Here is a 23,366-nt window from a genome sequence, read left to right as displayed (position 1 = left end):
GCCACCCATAATTTCTGCGAATAGCAGTCTTTTGGAACGTACATCCATTTATTTGGATTTTTGTATTCTACCATACGTGTTAGCTTTACCTTCCTATTGTAGGGACACCATGGATTTTATCTCTAAAATTGAAGGTATTCCTTGGGAGCCACATTTTTTGTTGGTTTACTTGGATGTAGAATCCCTATACACTTGTATCCGGCATGACTTGGGGATTCAAGCATGTAGATATTTCTTCCGTGATAGACCACTCAGTAAATATGACCATTCTATGATGCTGTTAGAGATGCTGGATTTTTGCTTGAATATTAATTTATTTCTATTTAAGGATACTTGGTATCGGCAGTTGGTTGGAACTGCGATGGGAAGTTGCTTCGCCCCAAGTTATGCTGGTATTTTCATGGGCTGGTGGGAGGCCACTTGGGTTTGGGTTGAGGAAAATGAGAAATGGACTAGGTATATATCCATGTGGACACGATACATTGATGACCTTTTTTTTGATCTGGGAGGGTCCTCGCGGAATTTTTGGATCACATTTCCCAAAATACCCTGAATTTAAGATTTACCCGAAAAATACATCCAACAAGGATGGAGTTTTTGGATGTTTTGGTGGAGATAGTAGATAATAAATTACAGACAAGGTTATACTGCAAAGATACAGCGGGTAATAGTATTTTGCATGCAACTAGCCACCATCCCACTAGTCTCAAAAATAGCATCCCTTATTGTGAATTACTTAGGAATTGTAGCACCTTGGAATTGTACAAAGTAGAGGAGAGTAGGGTGATCAGGAGATTACAAGCAAGAGGTTATTCCAATAAGATATTGCGTATGGCTAGTAAGAAGGTTACTAACATTAATAGGCAAACATTATTGGTGAAGACTGAAAAGAAATGTAATTTAATTCCTGAAATGAGGATGATTATGACAATATGGCTAGTCCCATGGTCAGGAGGATAGTCATGAAAAATTGGCAACTGGTGAAACATGATCCTATAATTGGGAAAACACTGTCTCCCTGTCCTCAATTTACGTATCGCAAGGCTAAATCCTTGCAAGATATTCTGGTCCATAGTTATCTACGACAACAAGATAATACAAACCGTGGTTGGTTTAATCAGCAGAGGGGTTTTTACAAATGTGGTAGATGTAAAGCATGTAAAAATAGTTGAAATGTTAGGACGTTTAAGACAGCCTGTGGAGAGGTTAGAACAATTCACAAAGTTATTTCATGTGTTTCAGATTACTGTATCCATGTATTACAATGCCCTTGTGGCCTCCAGTATGTTGGTAGCACCATTGGCCCGGTTAAAAAGAGGATCTTAGAACATTATAGGGCCATCAAGAAGTATGACACTTCCTATCCTGTGGCGAGACATTGGTCTAGAATGCATAATAGAGATGCTGATTGTTTATTTTATTTTGGGATTGATAGGATTGAGAGAAATGTACGGGGAGGAGACAGCGAGAGACTCCTTAGGATTAGGGAATCAGAATACATTATTCTGCTCGGGACGAAGACCCCGGGGGCCTCAATGAGGATGAGGAACTTTATGTGCATGTTGGTTAATTATGATTATTATTATTGGGAATGCGCATTTTATCTTTCCCTGTCCTCTCCGTTTGGGATCTCATGTTTTGAATATAGCTTGGGACATTTAGATACAAGCATAATATATACACATTATTTGCAGTTTGTAAATGATTGGTTATTATTTATATTTTTAGCTTATTATTGATTGGTTATAAAGTTGGTATTATTCTTTAAATTGTTTAGATATTATTCCTAAATTGTTATCTTGGTTATACATTTGTATTTGCATATTATTAATGAGGGTACACAGGTTGGAATGACCAGGATTATTAGATTTTAAATATTGGTATTTGTACCTTGATTTATGTGTACATTATAATTTATTTAAATTGCTTTATAGCATTCATTCTGATTTTTTTGGTGTTATCTGTTTACTGCAAGTGGTATTTAATTATGGCTTGGCAAGTGCCCAGGTTTTTTCAATTTGGCCATGATGAAGACACTTTGGTGTTGAAATGCGTAGCCTTTGAGTCAGTTTGCTTGTTTGTGGATAATATATTTTTTGCAAATAAAATTCAATTTTTGAGGAGTGGACATGTTGGGTGTGACTTTTTTCTGCTTTTTTGAATGAGTGACAGAAATTTTCTTTATATTTTAAAACGGGTACCACTACCGTTTGATCGCATCAGCCTTGTGAGGTGGATGTAGCCGTTTTTTTACACACAGGCTTCAGCTTGACCATAACGTTTGTAGTCATTCCAATGCAATTAGTTTTCAACTCTGAAGCAACACAATGCACTGGGTGACGTTGAAGGATACGTTTTACTTTGAATCACTGTTTGTATGAACATTTACTTTGGTTGAAAAGACTGACACTTTGGACAGACTTTACTTTGGAGCATGTTCTGGATAAATGTACACGGAAGAACAGGATCTAAACATGGATGGAAGAAAATAGCAAATATACAAATAAAAATGAAAGAGGATCATGAACTTTAAATAATTTTTATAGTAGTTGTCTACATATAGAAAAATATGTATCTTCAAAAACATAATTAAAACTATTTATAATTGTATGTTATGAATCTGTTCTTATATTTGATTTCCTTATAAGCTCGTCATAAGAACACATTCTAATATCTCACACAGGACAGCAGTACTACTAACCTACTGATCTAAAGAACGCTGGAAAATTATTACACTAGAACTGAACTAAGACCTATGATTATATCAAATGCAGAACTAGCACACAAACATATAATTCGAAAAATAACTGCATTTCCAGAACCTATGTTCAATTTATTTGCTAACAAATTTGGAAATTAATTTCTTAAACTTATAAACATGCACTACAAATGGGCTACCAAACTACAGCTGTCTAGAAATGGTCCTTGTAACATTAGTAGACCCGATATTAACAATTTAGTCCTTCACCTGGGAGCATGCCTTTTTACTGCTTCACAGTTCAAAAATGACTAAATCCATATGCTCATGAAATCTTACACCTGCACTGAATTCCCTTCACTTGCACCACACATACAGCTATCTAATTAAAATATGCCTACTTGTCTTTTTTGCATAAAACCTAGATATTTGATCATTCATAGAGATCATTTTTAGCTCCCTCCAACTTACACAAGTCTTATACCAAAATAAACCTTTGGTGAAGTATGAAACAGTGAGTGACCTAGTGGCTGTTTGCAGAGAGACCTACGAGAAGGACTTCTTCACTATCTACAGACTGTCAACCATACAAAGCATATCACATGCATGCTGCAAAGGCATCGTTTCCTTTGCTGAGCAGCAAGCATGATGGGTAAGTCCACCTTGCTAATCACATCCTGCTTTACTTCTGTGGTCCCAAATAAAAAATTAGGCTATGCTAGCAATTTCATAGCTGTCACAGCGCAATTCATATATTTCAACTAGGGATTTATTGCTTAGCTTGAGAATAAATGTGTAGGATAAAAATTTAAGTGTTCCTTACAAGATTAAGTTAAACAACAAATATACTTATTTAGAAAGGCAAACTGTTTTAAGACTAAAATGTTATTTTTGCGCTGGTTTTAAATGCAAACAAAAGTCAGACTTAAGTTTGGACTGAAAAACATTTCAACTAGTGATAAAATTAGGACATTTCATATGTTTTTCAGAGGTTAACAATTTTTGGCTGTAAACCAAAGGCAAATTTTTGACAATGCCAGTTCCATGTATCAGGGAGTAGTTGGATATTTTAGTGCTTTGACCATGTTCTTAATTTGTTTATACATTAATTGCAAAATTACTTATAAAATTGAATAACTTATTACATTCAACATAGGCAAATGGACAATATAGCGCAAGTGAAATGAAACTAAAAAGTCACACCACTGTAATATACTGTATAAAGGCGTATTTCTTTTCTCAACTGAAATCAGCGGATATGTGGAGATGTGTGTGGTTTATTTTAGTAAATTTGATGCAGAGCCAACTGGATGACACCAACGGCTCCTGTTTTGCTAGTAAAAGTCATTGGAAACTCACGTCCTCCACGTCGTCAGAATGAATCGAGAGCTGGTCGTGCTGAATAATTTCGGCATCCTCTTCGGTTGGGCCGTTGCCTACTCTAATCCCACCAAAGTTGTGGGTGCCCTGTGCAGGTAAAGAGAAAAAGCTCAATGAAAGTTTTTTTTTTACATACATTGTATCAGGTAAATGTGTTCCCAGTAGCTGAGATGATAAGAATATTAAAGCTGAAGGATGACTTCAATATTAAAGTCCATAGATTTTACATATTTGCCAATTAGTAATGCACAAACAGCAATGGTCTGAAACCCATAATTTACAGGAACAATGTAAATTATTTTCAATGATTTCTTGGCATCTCACTTTTCCTGTGAAATATGGATTTCAACTAATGAGAAGCCTACAACATTAGTTTCTGACTCTGATTACCTACCCACCTAGCAATTAGTTGTTTTTTCGCCTAGCATGAGAATTAATTTCAGTAATCTAAACAATATCAATCCACTTTGTTCAACTGGCAGTCTATATATCTTAAAGAGTGAGCGGCAGTAACTCTAGTTACTGGCAAGTTGCATCTTCAATTGAAAATGCCTATTGTGACTTCTTCTTTGGAAATATCTGAGGACTCTGCACACCATTTGGCAGTAAATTGGAGAGTTCAACTTAGTTTCATAGAACAGTGTTTTATGAAGATCCGTCAGCAGAAGGGCAAAGTTATCAGAGAGGGAAGGAATAAAAATGCTTTCTTTTTCAAGTCCAATAGAAATGTAGGTATTCTTCTACATTGTGAATGACATCAATGATGTTGCAAAAGGCACTACAATTAGCTGCTTATTGAACTAGACCTCTGACCAGGTCCCAGCATACCCGGACACAGTAATCGGAAGTTGGTCAGGCTCTTTGCTGGACGGGAAAGCGAGCTGAGGCCAGAGACTTTGCAGTGGATATCAGGGTGGAGTGTGCAGCCTTCAGCCTGGTCACAAACAGATTGGGAAGGAATGCAGAGGTCTAAACCTACATTTGTCATGATCAGTGGGCTCTGGATATAGATTAAGGCTAATGGCCACATTCTTTACTCAAAGCCTCTCTTCTAGTAGTTTGTATGGCACATTCCTTGGCCTAGGCAAAGGAGCTCAGAAAGCAGTGTCTGACCTCTGGTAAACCCTTACATGTAGAGCCTAGTATTAGTATATACCCTGCATGAACTAATGAACATAGTTGCTTGCTATTCTGAATGGGTTCTATCTGCAGGATCTAGACATCCTACCCCAAGAGTGATAAAAATGACTTACAAGAACCTAATGCTTTATCAGAGCACTCATGATACAATAGAACTTAAATTTACTGTTGACCTATGAAAACATATATTGCCTGTCCAATTTCTGTCTTTTGTTAAAGAAAATGTGTGCTCTCCTGGGTGCCTGAAGGCATTTATTAGGTTTTATTTAAACACTTTGTATCTACAGACCTTTACAAAGGTTTCCCTTTATGACCACTGAGTTACTTCATCCTTTCATAATACACAAGCCACAAGTGCCAATGTATTGCTGATTCCTTTTATGGTGTCTCAGCCTTCCTCAAGGATTACAGGTTATTTTCTCTGTATATGGCTTATAAAATTTGTTTCCTGTACCTTTACATTTCAACTTGTTGATTTTATGCATTGCTTTAAAGTTCATTATTTTACCTTGATTGTGCTCATACAAAACTGATCATGGAAACTGATCAGTATCTTCTTTGAGAGAAATTGATGGAAAGGTGTTGAGTGGAAATACTGTTTTCTCCATTACCTTTTTCCTAAGTATTTAAATTTTTGTTTTCTTTTCTCGGGGCTTGCACGCAGCTTCATTGCAGAATGTTCTTTGTGATGACAAACCCTTTGTTTATATTGTGAATATTGTCAAACACAACATGTTCTATTAGGGCAGAATATTTTATTTAAAGGCATCCAAAAGGAACACAGCCCTTAGTCCTGATTATACCAGTAAACACCAGAGTGTTCAGCACCATAATGAAGTCAGTCTTGGTTTCCTGGAGTTTATGTTCATGGTCTCATGCTCTTGCATATTATTTTTAATCTGTTCTAAGACAACTAATTTAAATGCATCAAATAATACAATTCAGTGTCATATATCTGCTCAAAGTGTTTTGTTACGGCACATTCTATTCTCGTTAACTGTAGTCATTGTGTGTCTGAGTGACGATATCTTCAATGTTTTGGTAATGCCATGTACTGTAGAGTGCATTCACACTCCAAGTATTACAAGTTTGTATTCTTTTGATCTAACAATAGTCTTTTTGAAAACTTTCCTTGCTACAACATGTGGGTATGCCTTACATGTACACCATATGCAGAATCCTATGGAGGCTTGCTGGCAACAAGGTTCTCTGTCAAAGTGCCTTTTTCCACCGACCATCTCACCCATCATTTTCATGAAGTTATCTTCTAAAATGAGTTTGGGCCCAGTGCTTCCTCCTGATTTTGTTCTTGTCAATTATTTGCTAGGGTGCATTACATAAGTCCCATGTCTGTCCTTCCTGACTGTTTGTGTCTTTGTCCATTTTTGTGTGATTCATTTTTGCTAAATTTCTCTGTTCTCACATGGTTAACAACCTTTCTTCTGCATTAGAACAACTTTTCTTTTTGTATCCCCGATACCCCATGTAGGGTAGCTTCATGCTTGGAATCTTTCTTTTATTTTTAGGGAAAGATGTTGATAGTTTTGTTCTCTGGATCATTCCACGAGGCTTTATTACCGTGGAAGGGATATTCGAGTTGAGGCTGACTGTGTTGGCTAAATGCAGGGGGATATTTGTTTTACTGTTTTTTTAAATCATTTTACTCTTTATTCTGTTTTCTTTGACTTTATTTTCAATTAACTTCTCTATGAACACTAATACTTCTTTATTGTTCTGTTCCAAATAGGCAGTCAATATCTCTTGGCCAAGATACCACCTTTCTAAGTCAGTTATTTATGCAATTGTTGTCTGATATTGTCATATAAAGAGCTCTTCACGAAGCAAACAATATGCTCTAGGCTGTAACCCTTACTTGAGCTTAGTATTCTTTGTCAACCATAAAGTAGTTAGTCTGAAGGCAGAAATAAACTGTGAATGGTAGCATCATAGGTTGTTGTTACCTGATCAGTTGCCATAATAGAGCAGCACTAGCTTGGAAAACGCCTTTGGTAATCAATTTGGATAATATTCTACAGTTTTATAATACCTTCTTGATAGCTTTTAAGAAAACGTTTAAACATTGGATACCATTTTGCAAATCTCAACAATACTCTAGAGTATTGGCAACAGAGCACAAGGAGGATGGGATCTAGGTTGTTCCCATTCCCAGAGTCCACGATCATTCATAATTTGGTTTTTATGCCCAGCTACATTGACCCAAGCTTTTAACAGTGGAACGATGATGACCCTCCACTTTTGGGAGACCTTTACTCTGATGGGGCCCTAGACTCTCGCAAAACAATTAAAGAGGAGTTAGGGTAGGGGAATGAATTAAGTTTTACATAACTCTGACATTAGGCGGGATCATGGCTGGGAGGGAGGAAAACCTACTTGAAAAAATGTTCAATAACAAACAAACCCCGAAAGGGATAACATTGCTCCAGCAACATATCTCTGCTTTGCGCTCTAAATTCAGGATAAGTATGCTTCTCAATGGGAGGAAGACTTAGTAGAGGCAATACTGGAGGGTACCTGGGTAGCATCTGGCATAGAATTGCCCACTCATCCATCTATAGTATAAAGAAAATGGATATAACCTGCTAACTTGCTGGTACCTATAACCCCCACCAGACTGCTCAAGATGTCTGGGAGCGCTGAAATTTGCCAGAAGAAATGTGGTGAAAGGGGAGTGGTCATGTAGCCACATTTAAGGATATTAGTCTGATATCAACAGTCAATACTCTTTCACTTATTGTACCTGTGACAGTGAAGAAAAGTTATAAATAAAGTGTTTAAAAAAAGAAAAACAAATTGAACTCCTGAGTTAGAAAAATTAGCTGAGGAGTCACTGTGTTTAACAAGGTGCTATGGATATACTGACTTGGTGCATTATTTAACAGTGGCACATGTTGCATGTTCATTGATCATGACTAGACCACTAAGAAATAAATTCCTATAAAAGTTAAAAAGGCTCATCAGTATTCAAAGTGTTGATGAACCCCCAGTAATTTCAAGGCCTATAGGAGAAGCTCTCCTCCTTTGTAAGTTTCTTTTGTGTATCATAGAGATTTGGTCTTTTGATACTACAGTTTCTAGCTGTCATGCTGTAACCTTTGGAATTCCTAGCTGAGGAGGGATGCACATATGTTAATTGGTCTATTCAAATAATAAAGTAATGGTCACTAAACAATGAAACAAGACTCAACATACTAATAAATAGGAGCTAATCTTTCTTCAACACCATGTGGTTTCAAGCGTTTTCTTCAGTAAGCCTAGGGTCAGTTCACTTCCTCCTCACATAGTGTAGGAATGCACCATACTAAATGACCCTTGTGATGTAGTTCCTGCCAGTCCTACCTGATAGAGACAACTAGCCATTGATTCCTTACCTTCGAATATTCCCCAGATGTCAGATTCGATCTGGGAATCTTCAGCAATCCATCTGCAAGCCTGCAGGTAGCACCCATTGGCTCCGCTTTGGCAGTGTGATGTGCATGGTGCCTATATAGGCGCCACCTCAGTAGGCTCGCATCAGTTCTTTTCTTTCTGCAACACCAGAGCAGATCTGGAACAGCTACCTCAGTTTTTTTGGCTGCTGTTTTCACCTTTTTGTCCAATTCATTTAAGCTTTAGCTCCCAGTGTGCTTTAGTCATGTTTGCTTACGGTGTCTGAAGCAGCAACGTGACTCCAAGGCCTGCCAAGACTGTCCAGCGATGAATCCCAAGGTGGTCTGGCAGCGTGCCCTGAAGGTCATGGTCACTTGTCACTAGACAACTCTGCACCACTCGCAGTCGTGTGAAAGGTCCCCGGGCACACTCTCGGAGTCGCTCCCATCAGTCATCATCAAGGTCAAACTCTTCATCTGCTAAGTCCCACCAGAAAAAGAAGGCCAAGAAGGCAAATAATTCTTTGAGTTCACCATGCCAATTCATGTTATCAGACAAGGCGCAGGAACAGTGCCACAAGTCTAGACCTTGTTCCCATACTTCACCCTCAGATCCGCTTCAAACATCCCAGAATTTCCCTGAGAAAGAGTGGCCCCCGCCCAAATAAAGGATTTTTATGAGCCCGTACATCTCATATTTAGGCAAGCCAACCCTTCTATTTGGGTCCCAGGAGTTTGTAAGGTGCACCAACTGGACTCCCACCAGCAGGTTCGCCCTTGGCACCTGTTGGGCCTTCTGGATGGGTTCCCAGATCAGGATCAACTCTGCTAGTGAATCTACAAACTTCACTGGAGTCTGTTCCATTGGCGCCGTTCCCAGCTTTACCGACCCTATTGTGATCCCCAATTCCGATACACTGTTGGACCGGCGTCACCCGGACCAGGACCGGCATCAACCGGACCAGACCCTCTGGGTCAGAGACAGTGCCACCCTTCTTTGACAGGCACTGTGAAGAATGTGAATGGGGTGGATCTGAGGATCCTTACAATTATCCTAATCCCCTTGAGGAGCCCTTGGTCGAGGATAACTGGTATGGGTATGAGGAGTTGGCTCATGCCAGTGGTGCTGACACCACACCAGACACTGGCTACGGATAAAGGGGCTTGCTTTGCCATGGTGGTGTGGCGAAGGGCTGAGGTCCTGGACTTTATGCTACTCAGTAGCTGTCAAGACCAACATTTGATAGAGAGACTTCCACCCAGAGTAGCCTCCCCAGATTCTCTTCTCCCCTTTAATGAAGCTTTCACTGATGTCCTGCTCGAGGCCTGGGCCAAGATCTGCACAGGCACTCTTGTGCACAGTATGATCGACAGTCCCCACTGCCCTGGTCCTGGCCATCCAGCCTTCCTCACAGAGTATCCCACCCTGAAGAGCCTGGTCGTCCAGGCCTCCACATCCAACATGAATACCGGCAAGTTCCTTACCACACCAATGGATAGGGAATCCAGGAGGCTGGACACCTTTGGAAAGAAGCTGTTCTCTTCTGCCAGCCATGCACTGTGGGCTGTGAACACCGTGTCCCTCCTGGGCTTGGATAACCAGACAGTATGAGACTTGCTTGAGCAAGTGCTGCCTATTGTCTCAGAGGAGGCCAAAGACATCCAGACTCAAGCTATTGTCGACTGCAGGAATGCAGCAAAGTTCACGATACACTGAGGACTGGACATGACAGAATCGCTGGGTAGAACGATATGTTTGTCGGTGGCACGTAATCACCATGCTTGGCTGAGGTCAACTAGCTTCCCTTATGAACATGTCCTTAAACAACACTTGCCTCTTTGGTGACAAGGCAGATTCAGCGCTCAAGCACTTCAAGGACAGGAGGGCTGGTTGTTGGGACTCTCCATGGCCCTATGTCAGCCCCATTCTACCTTCTGTCTTTCTGTGGCTAGGGTAGGAGCTACCAACTACATCTATTTCTTCCCCGCCACGACAGCCAGCAAACTCCCCAGTCCTCTCATGGTCGAGGACGCTGCTCCCACAAGCTTTGTGGGACCCAAAGCCAGAGATCTGCCCAGTCCACCACCCTCGGCAGCCGCAGCCTCCAAATCCCTTGAGTATGCCCTCACATCACAAGCAACCGGTTGGCAGCAGGATCAAGCACCACCTGCCCTGTTGGCAGTCCATAACTTCGGACAAGTGGGTGTTTCAAATTGTTCAGCGGGGTTATGTTCCCCTGTTAACTGAAACCCAGCCTGCTATGCTACCATCCTCAGATCAGCTGAGGGAGGACCACTTCTCCCTGCTGCATCAGATCGTGCAGGTTATTTTGGTCAAATTAGCCATGGAGAGAGTGCCAACATCAGAAGCAGCTTGTGATTGCTATTCCCGCTACTTTCTGTGCCAAAGCATGACACAGGACTCCACCCTACACTAGACCTGCACCTCTGAAATACTTCCTGAAAAAGGAGACATGCAAAATGCTCATGTTGGCTCAGGCCGTGCCTGCCTTGGATGCTAGAGCATTAGACTTGCAGGGCGCATATTTCCATATGCCCGTCCTGTCAGCCAACAGGCGTTACCTGTGGTTCATGGTGGGCCAGAAGCATTTTCAGTTCGCTGTGCTCCGCTTTGGCCTCACCAGCGACCCAAAGGTAATAGCGGTGGATGCAGCCCATCTGCTGAGGTCATGGGTTCCAGTCTTCCCCTACCTCAACAACTGGCTGCTAAAAGCCCCAGGCAGTTGTCACACACCTCAGACTAAGGTGGACCTCCTGCATTCGCTGGGGTTCTCTAGCAACATGCCAAGCTAACACCGGACTCCCTCTGAGGTGCTCCCTTTCATCTGACCCATTCTGGACACAGTGCATTTCCACACCTATCCTCAGGATCAGCTATGATTTCGATGCTTCAGCCTCTATCCTGTATTTCAGTGAAACTGACTCTGAGGCTTTTGGGTCTCCTGCCCTCCTGCTTACTGTTGGTAGAACATGTAGAACAGGCCCACTAGCATATGCAGGTTTTGCAGTGGGAACCAACATCTCAGTGGGTGCAGCATCAGGGGAATCTCTCTAATCTGGTCCATATTTGAGGGGGATTGCAAAAGAGCTGCAGTGGTGGCTGATGAATCACGACTGGGTTAGCGGCAGACCCCTTTACTTCCCCACACAGATCTCACAGTGGTGACAGATGCATCAATCCTGGGTTGAGGTGGCAATCTGGGAAAGGGAGCGATAACACCACTCTGCCAGGTCTCAGCTCCACATCAACTGATTTGAGTTGAGAGAGATTCACTTAGCATTGAAGACCTTCCTCCCTTTCATCAAGGAAGGCTGGTTCAGGTGTTCACAGACAACACCACCGCCATGTGGTACTGCAACAGGGTGGGTGGGGGCCTAGATCCTGTGCCAGGAGGCACTGCATCTCTGAACATGGCTGGAACGTTAGGATATTTTCCTGGACTTGCAAACCTGGTGGGGTCTCTGAACGCCTGGGCAAACAAGCTCAGCCGTCAATGCCTTGCGAATTATGCATGTTGTCTACATCCTGAGGTGGTATAAGGTCTCTTCTGTGACTCAGTTATATCTATTCACCTCCTGTGAGAATGCAGAATATCAGCACTTCTGAGTGCTGAACTTGCAAAGGCAGTTATGACACTTTTCATCTTGAGTAGGACTCAGGTCTTCTGTACGCCTTCCAGCTGATACCACTTCTAACCTGAGTTCTGAAGAAGATCAGGACGGACCTGGCACGACGGACCTGGCCCAAGTGATCCTTGTGGCTCCAGATTGGGAACGAAGAGTATGGTATCCCAAACTCCTGAACATTAGCATTGGTCCTCCAAGCAGGATGCTCCTTTGGGAGGATCTCCCATCGCTGCATCAGAGAAGGGTTTTGTCCCAAACCTCTGCACACTCTGCCTTCACGTGTGGAGACTAAGTAGAGACATTTGGGAGTCTTAGATCCCCCTTCTGAAGTCTGTGAGGTCATCCTGGCAGCCAGGCGTTTCTCCAAAAAGACCAGATACACCTACAGTTGGGACAAATTTGTGGCTTGCTGCACTGACAAATATGTTGACCCTCTGCTGTTACTGGTTGTGTTGTCTTTAGCATAGCACAGTTAAAATGTATCCTTTGGCCAGCTTAGCTTTTTTCGCAAATGCAGATCAACCCTCCCTGTTTAAGTCACCTGTTGTGACACGTTTTCTGAAGGGCCTCCAACACATGTTTCCACCCAAACCTTTTGTTATGGCCCAATGGAAACTTAAATTTCGTTTCACCTTTCTTAATGTGTTCACCTTTCGAAACCATGCATTCTTGCACCCCAAGATTTCTGATGATCAAAACAGTCTTCTTGGTGGCCATCACGTTGACCAGGAGGGTCAGCAAACTGCAGGCGCTTTCCATTAACCCTCGTACACCAGCTTCTTGACAGGCAAACAGGTTTTCAGCATCCATACCGCCTTTCCTCCTAAGGTGGTGACTCCCTTCCATGTCGGCCAAAGCATCACACTGTCGACCTTATACTCCTCCACACCCCTCTAAAGAAGAGGAGAGACACCCTTGCTTGGACCCAAAAAGAACATTGTCATTCTACAAATTGATCGCACCAGAGAATACCGGGTGGAAGATGAGCTCTTTGCTGGGGGGAAGAAGGGGAGAGCAGATTACAGTCGGACCATCTCCAGATGGATTATACACTGCATTGGAATCTGATATGTGCTGGCCTAGAAGCAACCCCCTCTGGGCTTGCAGACTCATTCCACAAGAGCCAAAGCTGCAACCACTGCATTAGCTCACAGAGCTCCAATCCTAGACATGTCAGGCTGCAATGTGAGTATCTATGCACACGTTCCATAAACACTACTGCCTTGACATTCAGGTCTGTCGTGGACACTTTGCCCAATTGGGCCTTCAAGAATTTTTTGTCTGAACCAGTTTGCAGACTCAGTTCCATGGAGGTATTGCTTTGGTATCTATTCTAAGGTAAGGTATATGCATCTATAAGTGTCTATCAGATGAACAAGTTACTTAATTTCGGTAACAGGTTATCTGGTGGAGAATCTAGCCACAGATTGTTCACCATCCCTCCGACCTTCCTGCTCTTGCGAACCAGTTTTCCTACCTAAAAAAGGTCTCTGCAGGTCTGGCGCAGAAATAGTCATTAAAAAAAAAATATCGGATGTCAGCGCACTGAGGTGGCACTTATATAGGCGCCACGCACGTCACATCCGCCACAGACAATACGGCGAGCAGATTATTGCCACCTATCGGCAGGCAGACGTACTGCTCAAGATTTTCCAGATCCAGTCTGATGTCTGGGGAATAATCTAAGGTAAGGAATCTGCAGGTAGTTAAGAATCTCTACAACATAAGATGCTACCAAGTAAAGTAACTTGTACATTTAATCTTTGACTGAGAGAGAACATTCTAAAGCCTTATCTACAGAAACATTACATAAAGGGTTAATTGCTCCATCTTCATATCCTGCTTGAGCACCTTTATTTTTGGTACCCAAAAAAAGACCAATATATTTCATCCAGGTATCGGTTACAGAGGCTTAAATCAGATTATGATCAGGGACTGCTATTCATTTGCCTCTTACTAGAGCTATTTTTGAGTCAGTCCAAGGAGCACAGGCATTTACTGAACTTGATTTAAAAGGAGTGTATTATCTGCTGAGAATAAAGGAAGACGATGAGCACAAAATGGTGGCACTCCACTTGAGCATTTTGAATATCATGTAATGTCATTGGATCAAGCAATGCTCCTGCCACCTTTTTCAGCATTTTATTGATTCATATTCTCAGATGTCTCAAATTGTTTTGTGGCATCCTGGTGTTTTATCATATGGAACATTACGAATGTGTGACTTAGTATTATCAAAAGTCCAGGAACACAATCAGTCCTGTAAACATAATGTGTGACTTTGAGAAAGACGAAGCTGAGTACTTGGCTTCATACCCCCATACATGGACTCTAATAAAGTTTTAGCCGGTTTGGATTGACCTTCACATACTAAAGTGAAGGAGATACATATTTTCTTTGGTGAATTAACCAGTGACATGACTCATATTTTGATTAAAAAAAGAATATCAGGAAACGTCTCTGCTGGGATGATGAAACTGAGCAGGGTTTTTGCACTCTTAAGAAGATTTTTACTCAAGAGCCAATCTTTTGTCATTGAGACACTGCAAAAAGGTTTATTGTGTAGACAGACTCTTTTGAACAGAACTATTCAGTCATCAGTAGAGCACATTTAGCCATGAAGATGAGGAGTACCGACTGAAGGCAACTGTTGATGATAAGGAAAAAAACATTTTAAATTCAAACTGACAATCGGAATTGATGTTATTTTCGGAATCTCAATCATAAAGAGAGATGGACATTTTTTTGCCCTGAATGGCCTTATCATCACCTATATTCCTGGTTCTAAGAACGTGTTAGTGGTTTTTTTATCCCGTTGTCTTCCTCAATCATCACATACTTAGGATGCACCTAAAATAAATTTTCAAGTAATTATTGGAACAGTTCAGTCTTTTCTAGAAAAGTTTAAGATAGCTAAAGAGAAATTGGGTGCAAATCAACTGGAAGTTCTTCTTTTAAGGACTCCTCTAGATCAGTGGTTCCCAACCTTTTGATTTCTGTGGACCCCCACTTTAACATTAATGGAACCCAGGGACCCCCACCGAATCATCATTGCAATCCGGGGACCCCCGCCTGAGTCATTACTGTAAGCTGGGGACCTAATTTGTCTATATTTTTTAATTTTCTCAGCTCTTGCGGACCCCCTGAGAAGGCTTCGCAGACCCCCACGGGTCCCCGGACCACAGGTTGGGAACCACTGCTCTAGATCAACGAAATGAGCTCTATTTCAATCAAGAAACTATTCTTGTTTCTAACAAAAATTACAACTGGATTTTAGGGAGCTGTGTCATGACTCAGGTCATATAAAAGAAAGGACAACTTTGGATTTAGTATTGTAATCACTGAGGTAGTCAACTGTACATCTTGAGTTTCAAAAATATGTTCTTTTGCCCCAATCTTTACAGTGTAAGCCTTTTGCATTTCCAGTGTTTACTAGCACCTCTTGAGCTCTGGCATATGATTACTACAGATTTTATAACATATTATTAGACTTCAGAAGGATATTCCTTGATAATGGTTATTGTGGACACCTTTTCGAAGATGGCTTCTTTTATTTCTTTGACCACATTAACACCAGCTGAAGTAATGGTGTAATGGCTTTGTGACTGATGTGTTTTGATTTCATGAGTTGTGTTATACTAATATTTCCAAACCAGGAACTAAATATCGCTCACATTTTTGGGGAGCCTTACGTAAGGCATTGGGAACTGAAAACATATTATCTTCTGGTTATGCTCCCCAGTCTAATGGGTGACCTGATCAAACAAATCAAAGCCTGGAGCAGTATTTATAATGCTACATCAATGAACCACAAGATAATTTGTTTGTCAATGTATCCATTACTAAATTCTCCTATAACAGTACTACAGATGATGTCAAAGTTTCCTCCTTTTTTCTGTATGCAGGGACTTTATTAGATAATATTTCAATTAGTTCCTTGAATTGACTCTCCGATTCCAGCGACTGCTGATTACAAAAGCATAGACAACTAGTTTCTGAAAGTTTACATCACTCGAAGATCAAGATGAATGAGTATGCTTATGACTCAAGATCAAATTCTGCTTCCTTTAATCAAGAAAAGCAGGTTGAACGTCTGGCAATCTTTTCCTTACATCAGTTCATTCCTTACCATTTAAGTTTCAACCACAATGTATTGGTCATTTTTGATTATTCATCAGATCAGTTCTCTGGTCTTTCAACTGAAGTTGCCACATACTTTCCAGATTTCTTCTGTTTTTTTCCATTCATCTCATACGAAGACATTTGTTCTTGATCCTAACTATCGGGCACCATCTGAACAGCAAAAGTTATGTTTCAAGTGCAACCTGAATATGAAGTCCAAAAAATGTGTTATTCTTTAATGTTTCAAGTTAGTCTTTAATTTCTGATCCACAGGAAGGATTATTACTAGTGAGCATGCTTGGGACGATAACTTTTCAGTCTATGCTCCATTGCTTGTTGGCCATTTCTTCCAACCACACCCTGATAAGCCCATACATCTGGAGAGGTTGTGGGATAGGAGGTGCTCCTGTTTTAACTGCACCAAGAATGCAGATGGGAACCCCTCAGAGGCCTCAGTGAGTCGAAAAGCTTGAAGTGCAGCTCGATCTGACAGGCACTGCTTCCAGCATGTTGCTGTGCAGTCACATTGCATGAGCCACCCTCAAGTCGCCACGTTCAGGGTTGCCTGGAGGGTGTTCGGCAAACTAGTATGAGTGCTGGGCAAGGAGGGTAGCAGCAGAATGCCTCATTAGCTGAAAGATATCAAAGTCAGGATTCTTCCTTGTGAAGCTGATGAACGCCATAGACCCCAAAAGGGGGAGTGAACGACCTCCACATACCTGTGCAATTAGAGAAGGGGATTTAGCCCATGAAATGCCAAGAGAGATGCTTAATCCACGATGACTCATCCTGTGATAACAGCTCCTTTTATTATAAAATTTAAAGGATCATTTGAAGATGCTGGATGTGTTGCAAAGAATCAGTCAACAAATTTTTTATCAAGTTGTTTACAACTTTGCTTCCATTTTTGTTCCAGGTTATTTCTCCTCTTTATTACAATATCCTGGAATTCTTCACCTGCATTTGTTGGTTGGCTCTTATCGTGTTGATGTCAGGAAGAGTTTGGTGCTGTTATTCCTCAATTCAATTTTCATCTTCAATCTAGAGAAATAAGAATGATAAAAGATGCATTTGTTTTCTGTTTGTGAGCTTTCTTTCCAACTGTGATACTCTTTATGATACACTTGCCACCTTTCACATATTCTAGTCTGTGCAGGAAGGCACTGTATGCACCTGGAACAGTAGTCCTTTCCTTGGAGAATATCATTTTCAGTAGAATAGTTGACACCTTCATGGCCAGATACCCATGTTGTAAATACCCCAATAAAATAAAATAAAAATGATTTTGTCTTCTTCTACTTCTTCAATTATTGACCCTTCCTAATCTGGTTTATATCATTCAAAGATCAAGATGAATGCTTATGACTCAAGATAAAATTCTGCTTCTTTTAATCAAGAAAAGCAGGTCGAAGGTCTGGCAATCTTCTCCTTCATCAGTTCATTCATTGCCGGTTAAGTTTCAACCACAATGTTTTGGTCATTTTTGATTAGTCATCAGATCAATTCTCTGGCCTTTCAACTGAAGTTGCCATATACTTCGCAGTTTCGTTCTGTTTTTTATTCATCTCACGTGAAGACATTTGTTCTTGGCCCTTAATATAAGGCTCCAGCTGAACCGCCAGAAGTTGTGTTTCAAGAGCAACCGGAATATAAAGTGCAAGGAATTTGTTATTCTTTAATATTTTGAGTATGTCTTTAATTTCTGATCCACAGGAAGTTTTATTACTAGTGAGCATGCTTGGGAAGCCTCCGTATTCCAGTCGTCTGTGTCTCCTCCTCTTAGCAAACCGGAGTCTACTCACGCTTTCATATTGCTATGCTTTGGCCCTTTTGTCGGGTCCCGCGTCTTGGTGAAACATCCACATCGCTCTTAAAATTTTTACCTGTATTCTTAGTTCATCACGCAACGCTGCTTCAGAGCTCTGTACAATGGTTGCAATTTCCTGTACCATTATCTTGTCCAGGGCATTTCTATGACTAGCCACATCACATCATTTAGTGAAGGTATAAACTGTTAACAATGACAATCATTTTTATTTCTTATTGTCTTACTCTGGATTTTTTTCCATTCTGCTTGCTCTATCAAACATGCAGTTATTTATCTGCGTATTTGAAAAGGATTTTGAGCATCTCGAATGAGCACTCGTTTTTGTGTGCTCCCAACATACCAAGAAAATATCAAGACTTTTGAATCTGAGTCCTTTACAAACGATGCAGTTAAAGATACAAATTCTCCTGAATATTCTGGACAAATATAGATATTTTGTAAAGTAAAGAGGTGGACATCAACATCTGCTTGTCTTCTTCCTTAACTTTTGAACTTGATAAATTGTATGTTACAGCACACCTTTCAAGAACAAAATTAGAATTTCATTCGTAATTGACGCTCCTAGCATCTCATCAAGAAATTCTGCAGTTGATTTTGTCCTCTTACTAAACCCTAGCTCTGTGTGGCTCAGTTTGTTTGCATCTGTATATTTCAAAGATTCCTTTATTACAAAACACTCAGCCATATTGGGACAGAGGCTGTAAAAGAAGGCTACTACATTGTGTCTCGCTTTTCGGCAGGGATAACTTGCACACCATGTTTTACATGCCTGTTGCTGTTATGGGGGCTGGGTGAGACACGTGCCCCTCTCGCTCTGGAGCTGGCTCACCAGTGACACCCTATTTAAGTGCAACCACTAAGACTCTACCTCAGCAAAGCTGGTAACACATGGTCAAGATGCCTTTCTCTACTCTCAAAACTAGCAATATTTGCACACTCACTCTTAGTGGGTATGAGCATATAGTTTTTTCATGTCTAGGAATGGTAAACAAAGGTATTTAACTAGAACCAAAGTACGACCAAATGAATCAACATAGTGAGATAAAAGCCAACGTAGTGAGATAAAAACTTCTTTAAAAAGATCTTGCGGGTAAGGGACCCATTATTTTCCTCTGTAAAATGTTTATGACTTGAAATCTGAGAGGCAGTAAACAGTGACTGCTCAAGTTACCATGTACTTTGGTAATAACATGGACTCTGACCTTTCCATTACAGTCGTGAATGTATGTTCAACAATGGACTTGTTTCATTAGATCACTTTTATTTCCACTAACTTGGCATAAATATATGCATATCCTACATTATCCTACACAAATATATACCTGTTTTGGATTTCCCCTTTGATTCAGACTGCACAGTTCTTGGGAACGACTTAACTGCTCCCTCGATTCCTCACTGTGAGAACATTTATGTGAAGGCTGGGTGTAAAAGCCACTGCAATTTGGGCAATAACAGGCAAAATTATGATATATCCCTACCTTTTCTTCACCTTTAGGGTCACACCTATCATCACCATGATAGCATAAATACTGCACTGTGTAACAGCCTATACCTCTGCTTTCTAGCCAACAAGACAGTCCACCACTAAAGGATTCAGTACTCCAACACCTGTGTTCCCATGGGGTTCCAGCGATCAGAACATAAACCAGCTTTAAAACAGCTATAATTAGCAAAATGCTCACTACGTCGAGGCCTTCAACCACAAACACCACCATATATTGCTTAAACATCCCAATACTAAAATCCCAGAAGCAATTTCTGACTCTCATACACCTGCCCTTTTGTAAATATCACAAAAATAACACTGAGAGATCATTACTCCTTCAGAAAAGCTGTCATATTGATGTTTTTCCCTCATTATGATGTACCTGCCCATCACAATGCCCGTAAGCTTGATCCTTTATCAGCAGCAAGAAGTCTCTCGGGAAAGCACTGGGGTTTACAAAAACATTAAACATAAAAGAATGGGATTAAGACATAACTATTTATGCACATACACAACTAATGCACAGAGTTCTACAAAAACAGATGTTGATAAGAAAATCATAAAGGACTGTGGAAGAACAGTGGATAACACATTGACACTTTTATTTTTATTTTTCAGGTCAACTCTGGCCATAGTTGACATCCTTAGCCTCTATAACCAAATAAGGGTATGCAAGGCCCAATACCCTATAAACAAAAAATAAGTTGGCTGATTGTGAAACTTCTATTTTTTCCACTCACAAATTAATATCAGTCATTCTACCCTTAACAATGCACATTGGACTCAAAGACCTAGTATTTCAAAGGTCTATGACACTCAACCACATTTTGATCTTATTTTTATAGAAATATTTGGGGGGGTTAGATCACTTTTTCCTGGTGATTTGATTGCTATTACAAAGCCCTTTCGATCTAAAGAACACCCTATCACTACAAGTGTGTGTTTTTGCAGAGGAAATCACCTTCTCTAAAAGGAAGGTGACATATCACATACTCTAATGAAAAGAGCCTTGCATTTATGCTGTTTATTGGATTGTACTACTGAATATTAACAAGAAGAGTATACATACAAAATCGAGGCCAACTATCAAGGGACAAAAATATCAAAAGGTAAGTGCATATAGTGAAGTATAGATTCACTATTCCCAACCCCACATATACATACCTTGAAGCTATATGTGCCCCATAGGTACATATGGGTGGAGGTATAGAAAATCTTAAGTTTAACTTTAGTACCCACAATATTCAGACTTCAATAGTTAATATGCACACCATTTATTGTGCACATTTAAGACAGGAGGATGTTTTATTCATCTAACTAACCTATCACAGCACACAAAACCATTATCAGATTTGTGTGATACAGCAGTAGTTTCATGTCTCACCTTTCAAAGCTCTGATAGATTTATTTGATCGCAGCAAGCTGACCCTCAGAAGCCCAATTTAAGCAAGCAGAACCATAAAAGAGAGTCATGCATCACTTACCAAATGCTTTCTCCGTAAATACTGCTGGCGGAGGATCACTGGTTTGACTATGAGCATCCATGGAACACAAAGGAAGGCACAGACGACCAGGAAGCATTGAAGGCCAATCTGGTAGGCAAGCAATGCAGAAGAAAGAGATGCAAAGTCACCAAAAATGAGAGGATGCATTTATTGCAGAGTCAAAGGTACAGTTATACATTTACTACCTATGCAACTTTGGTAATCATAGCCCAAAAAGCTCATGTAGCTTTGCTGTACGACCGAAAACTGTGACTTACTACTTTAAAATTTGCCTTGAAGTAGATCTAAAACTGTAATGGGGTCAGGGAGTGACTATTCCTTAAAATAAAAATAGCTACAAGCAAATAACTATTTTTGCACTTTTACATTATTTGTCTACCTTCCACTAAGAACACTGAAGTATACAAATAAGTGATGGAGTGAACGCCTGAATTAATCTCACCCACTGGTAATTACTGGGAGTTATGCCCTGGCGCATTGTCATTTTGCACACAATGCCACATCAGTTTGGACCCAGCCATATGCAAATCAGTCTTGGCCCTGCTTCAATAGGAACAGTCAAGCCCAAACTGCCAGGCCAGGTCCTCCCTGAACTGGAACACAAAGCAATCAAAGATCGGTTTCACTCGTATTAGGGCTCATCAGATGGATATAACGTGATTCCAGTGGCAGTGAGCATGGGACTCATGTCTGAACATACCCACCCCACTTAAGGCATTTTAGTGAAGTAGGCAAAAGAGTGATATATGGACTACTGAATTAATCTCTGCCACAGGTAACTATTTGAGACGCATTCCAGTCCATCATTATTTTGCACACCAAACCACCTCAGTTTGAACACTAGCAGAAGATGGAATTGTAACTCAAGCACTAAAACAAGTGATAATAAAGGATTGAATGGCCATCTGCTATCAAGTCTGCATCGGAATTCAGTTTACTGTGGCCAACGTAACTGCCTTTACAGAATTCTGAAATTTAGACAAGTTATGCATAAGAAGCTACCTTTTTTTGCTCACAGCATAAAGGGTACTGCAGTTCTTACCCACAATTCAATATTGAACATCTCTGGAACATAACAAGGCAGGAGCACTGCAGTAATTCAGAGCAAAATTCATATTTTGAATTTCCCTTGTTCAAACTGTAGGGTAATAACGAATTCGCAAATGATGGAAAAGCTCTTGCTTAAGGTTTTGTGGTGGGCAGCCCTGCTCCACTCACAGCCATTAGAAAGTGGTCACAAAAGGCCTCCTAACTCGTTAATATCAACGAAATAGGACTCATTAAATGAACATTTTGCAATATGACTTATACATCAATCGCATCTCAAAATGTAGCACAGGCTGCAACCAGTTGATGTGCAACAACACTCACTAGTTTGTAACCTGCTCCAATGTACACCAGGCCCTGTGTGTGTGTGTGTATATGGAAAATGTCACTTACCCAGTGTACATCTGTTCGTGGCATTAGTCGCTGCAGATTCACATGCTGTGCACATCCCGCCATCTGGTGTTGGGCTCGGAGTGTTACAAGTTGTTTTTCTTCGAAGAAGTCTTTCCGAGTCACGAGACCGAGGGACTCCTCCCATATCGACTCCATTGCGCATGGGCGTCGACTCCATCTTAGTTTGTTTTCCCCGCAGAGGGTGAGGTAGGAGTTGTGTATGCTAGTAATAGTGCCCATGCAATGGAGTGAATGCGTATGTACATAATGAAGTTTAAAGTAATATATTTACAAATGTACAAATGTTTAAGATCTACTTCTAAACGGCTACAGGCTCCCGGGGAGGCGGGTGGGCGCATGTGAATCTGCAGCGACTAATGCCACAAACAGATGTACACTGGGTAAGTGACATTTTCCGTTCGATGGCATGTGTAGCTGCAGATACACATGCTGTGCAAAGACTAGTAAGCAGTTATCTCCCCAAAAGCGGTGGTTCAGCCTGTAGGAGTTGAAGTAGTTTGAAATAATGTTCTTAGTACAGCTTGACCTACTGTTGCCTGTTGTGCAGTTAACACATCTACACAGTAGTGCTTGGTAAATGTATGAGGCGTAGACCATGTTGCTGCCTTACATATTTCGTTCATTGGAATATTTCCTAGAAAGGCCATGGTAGCACCTTTCTTTCTGGTTGAGTGTGCCTTTGGTGTAATAGGCAGTTCTCTTTTAGCTTTAA

General features: G+C 40.8%; 1 protein-coding gene across 4 annotated transcripts in view; it reads right to left on the bottom strand.

The window, feature by feature from the left end:
- Nucleotides 1-23,366, bottom strand: part of ATP6V0A1 (ATPase H+ transporting V0 subunit a1) — a 221,698-nt gene that overhangs the window by 72,238 nt on the left and 126,094 nt on the right. For all 4 annotated transcript variants that reach the window (XM_069237704.1, XM_069237705.1, XM_069237706.1 and 1 more), the window contains exons 17-18: nt 21,173-21,280; nt 4,058-4,165 (exon numbers count right to left, since the gene is read on the bottom strand). In XM_069237704.1, the coding sequence (XP_069093805.1) occupies nt 4,058-4,165; nt 21,173-21,280 (216 nt within the window). The remainder of the gene's footprint in view (nt 1-4,057; nt 4,166-21,172; nt 21,281-23,366) is intronic.

The sequence above is a fragment of the Pleurodeles waltl genome, chromosome 6, assembly GCF_031143425.1.
Source record: "Pleurodeles waltl isolate 20211129_DDA chromosome 6, aPleWal1.hap1.20221129, whole genome shotgun sequence".
In the NCBI taxonomy this organism is placed as follows: domain Eukaryota; kingdom Metazoa; phylum Chordata; class Amphibia; order Caudata; family Salamandridae; genus Pleurodeles; species Pleurodeles waltl.
Note: the sequence above shows the minus strand (reverse complement) of the source record. Positions and strands in the feature narration are given on the sequence as shown.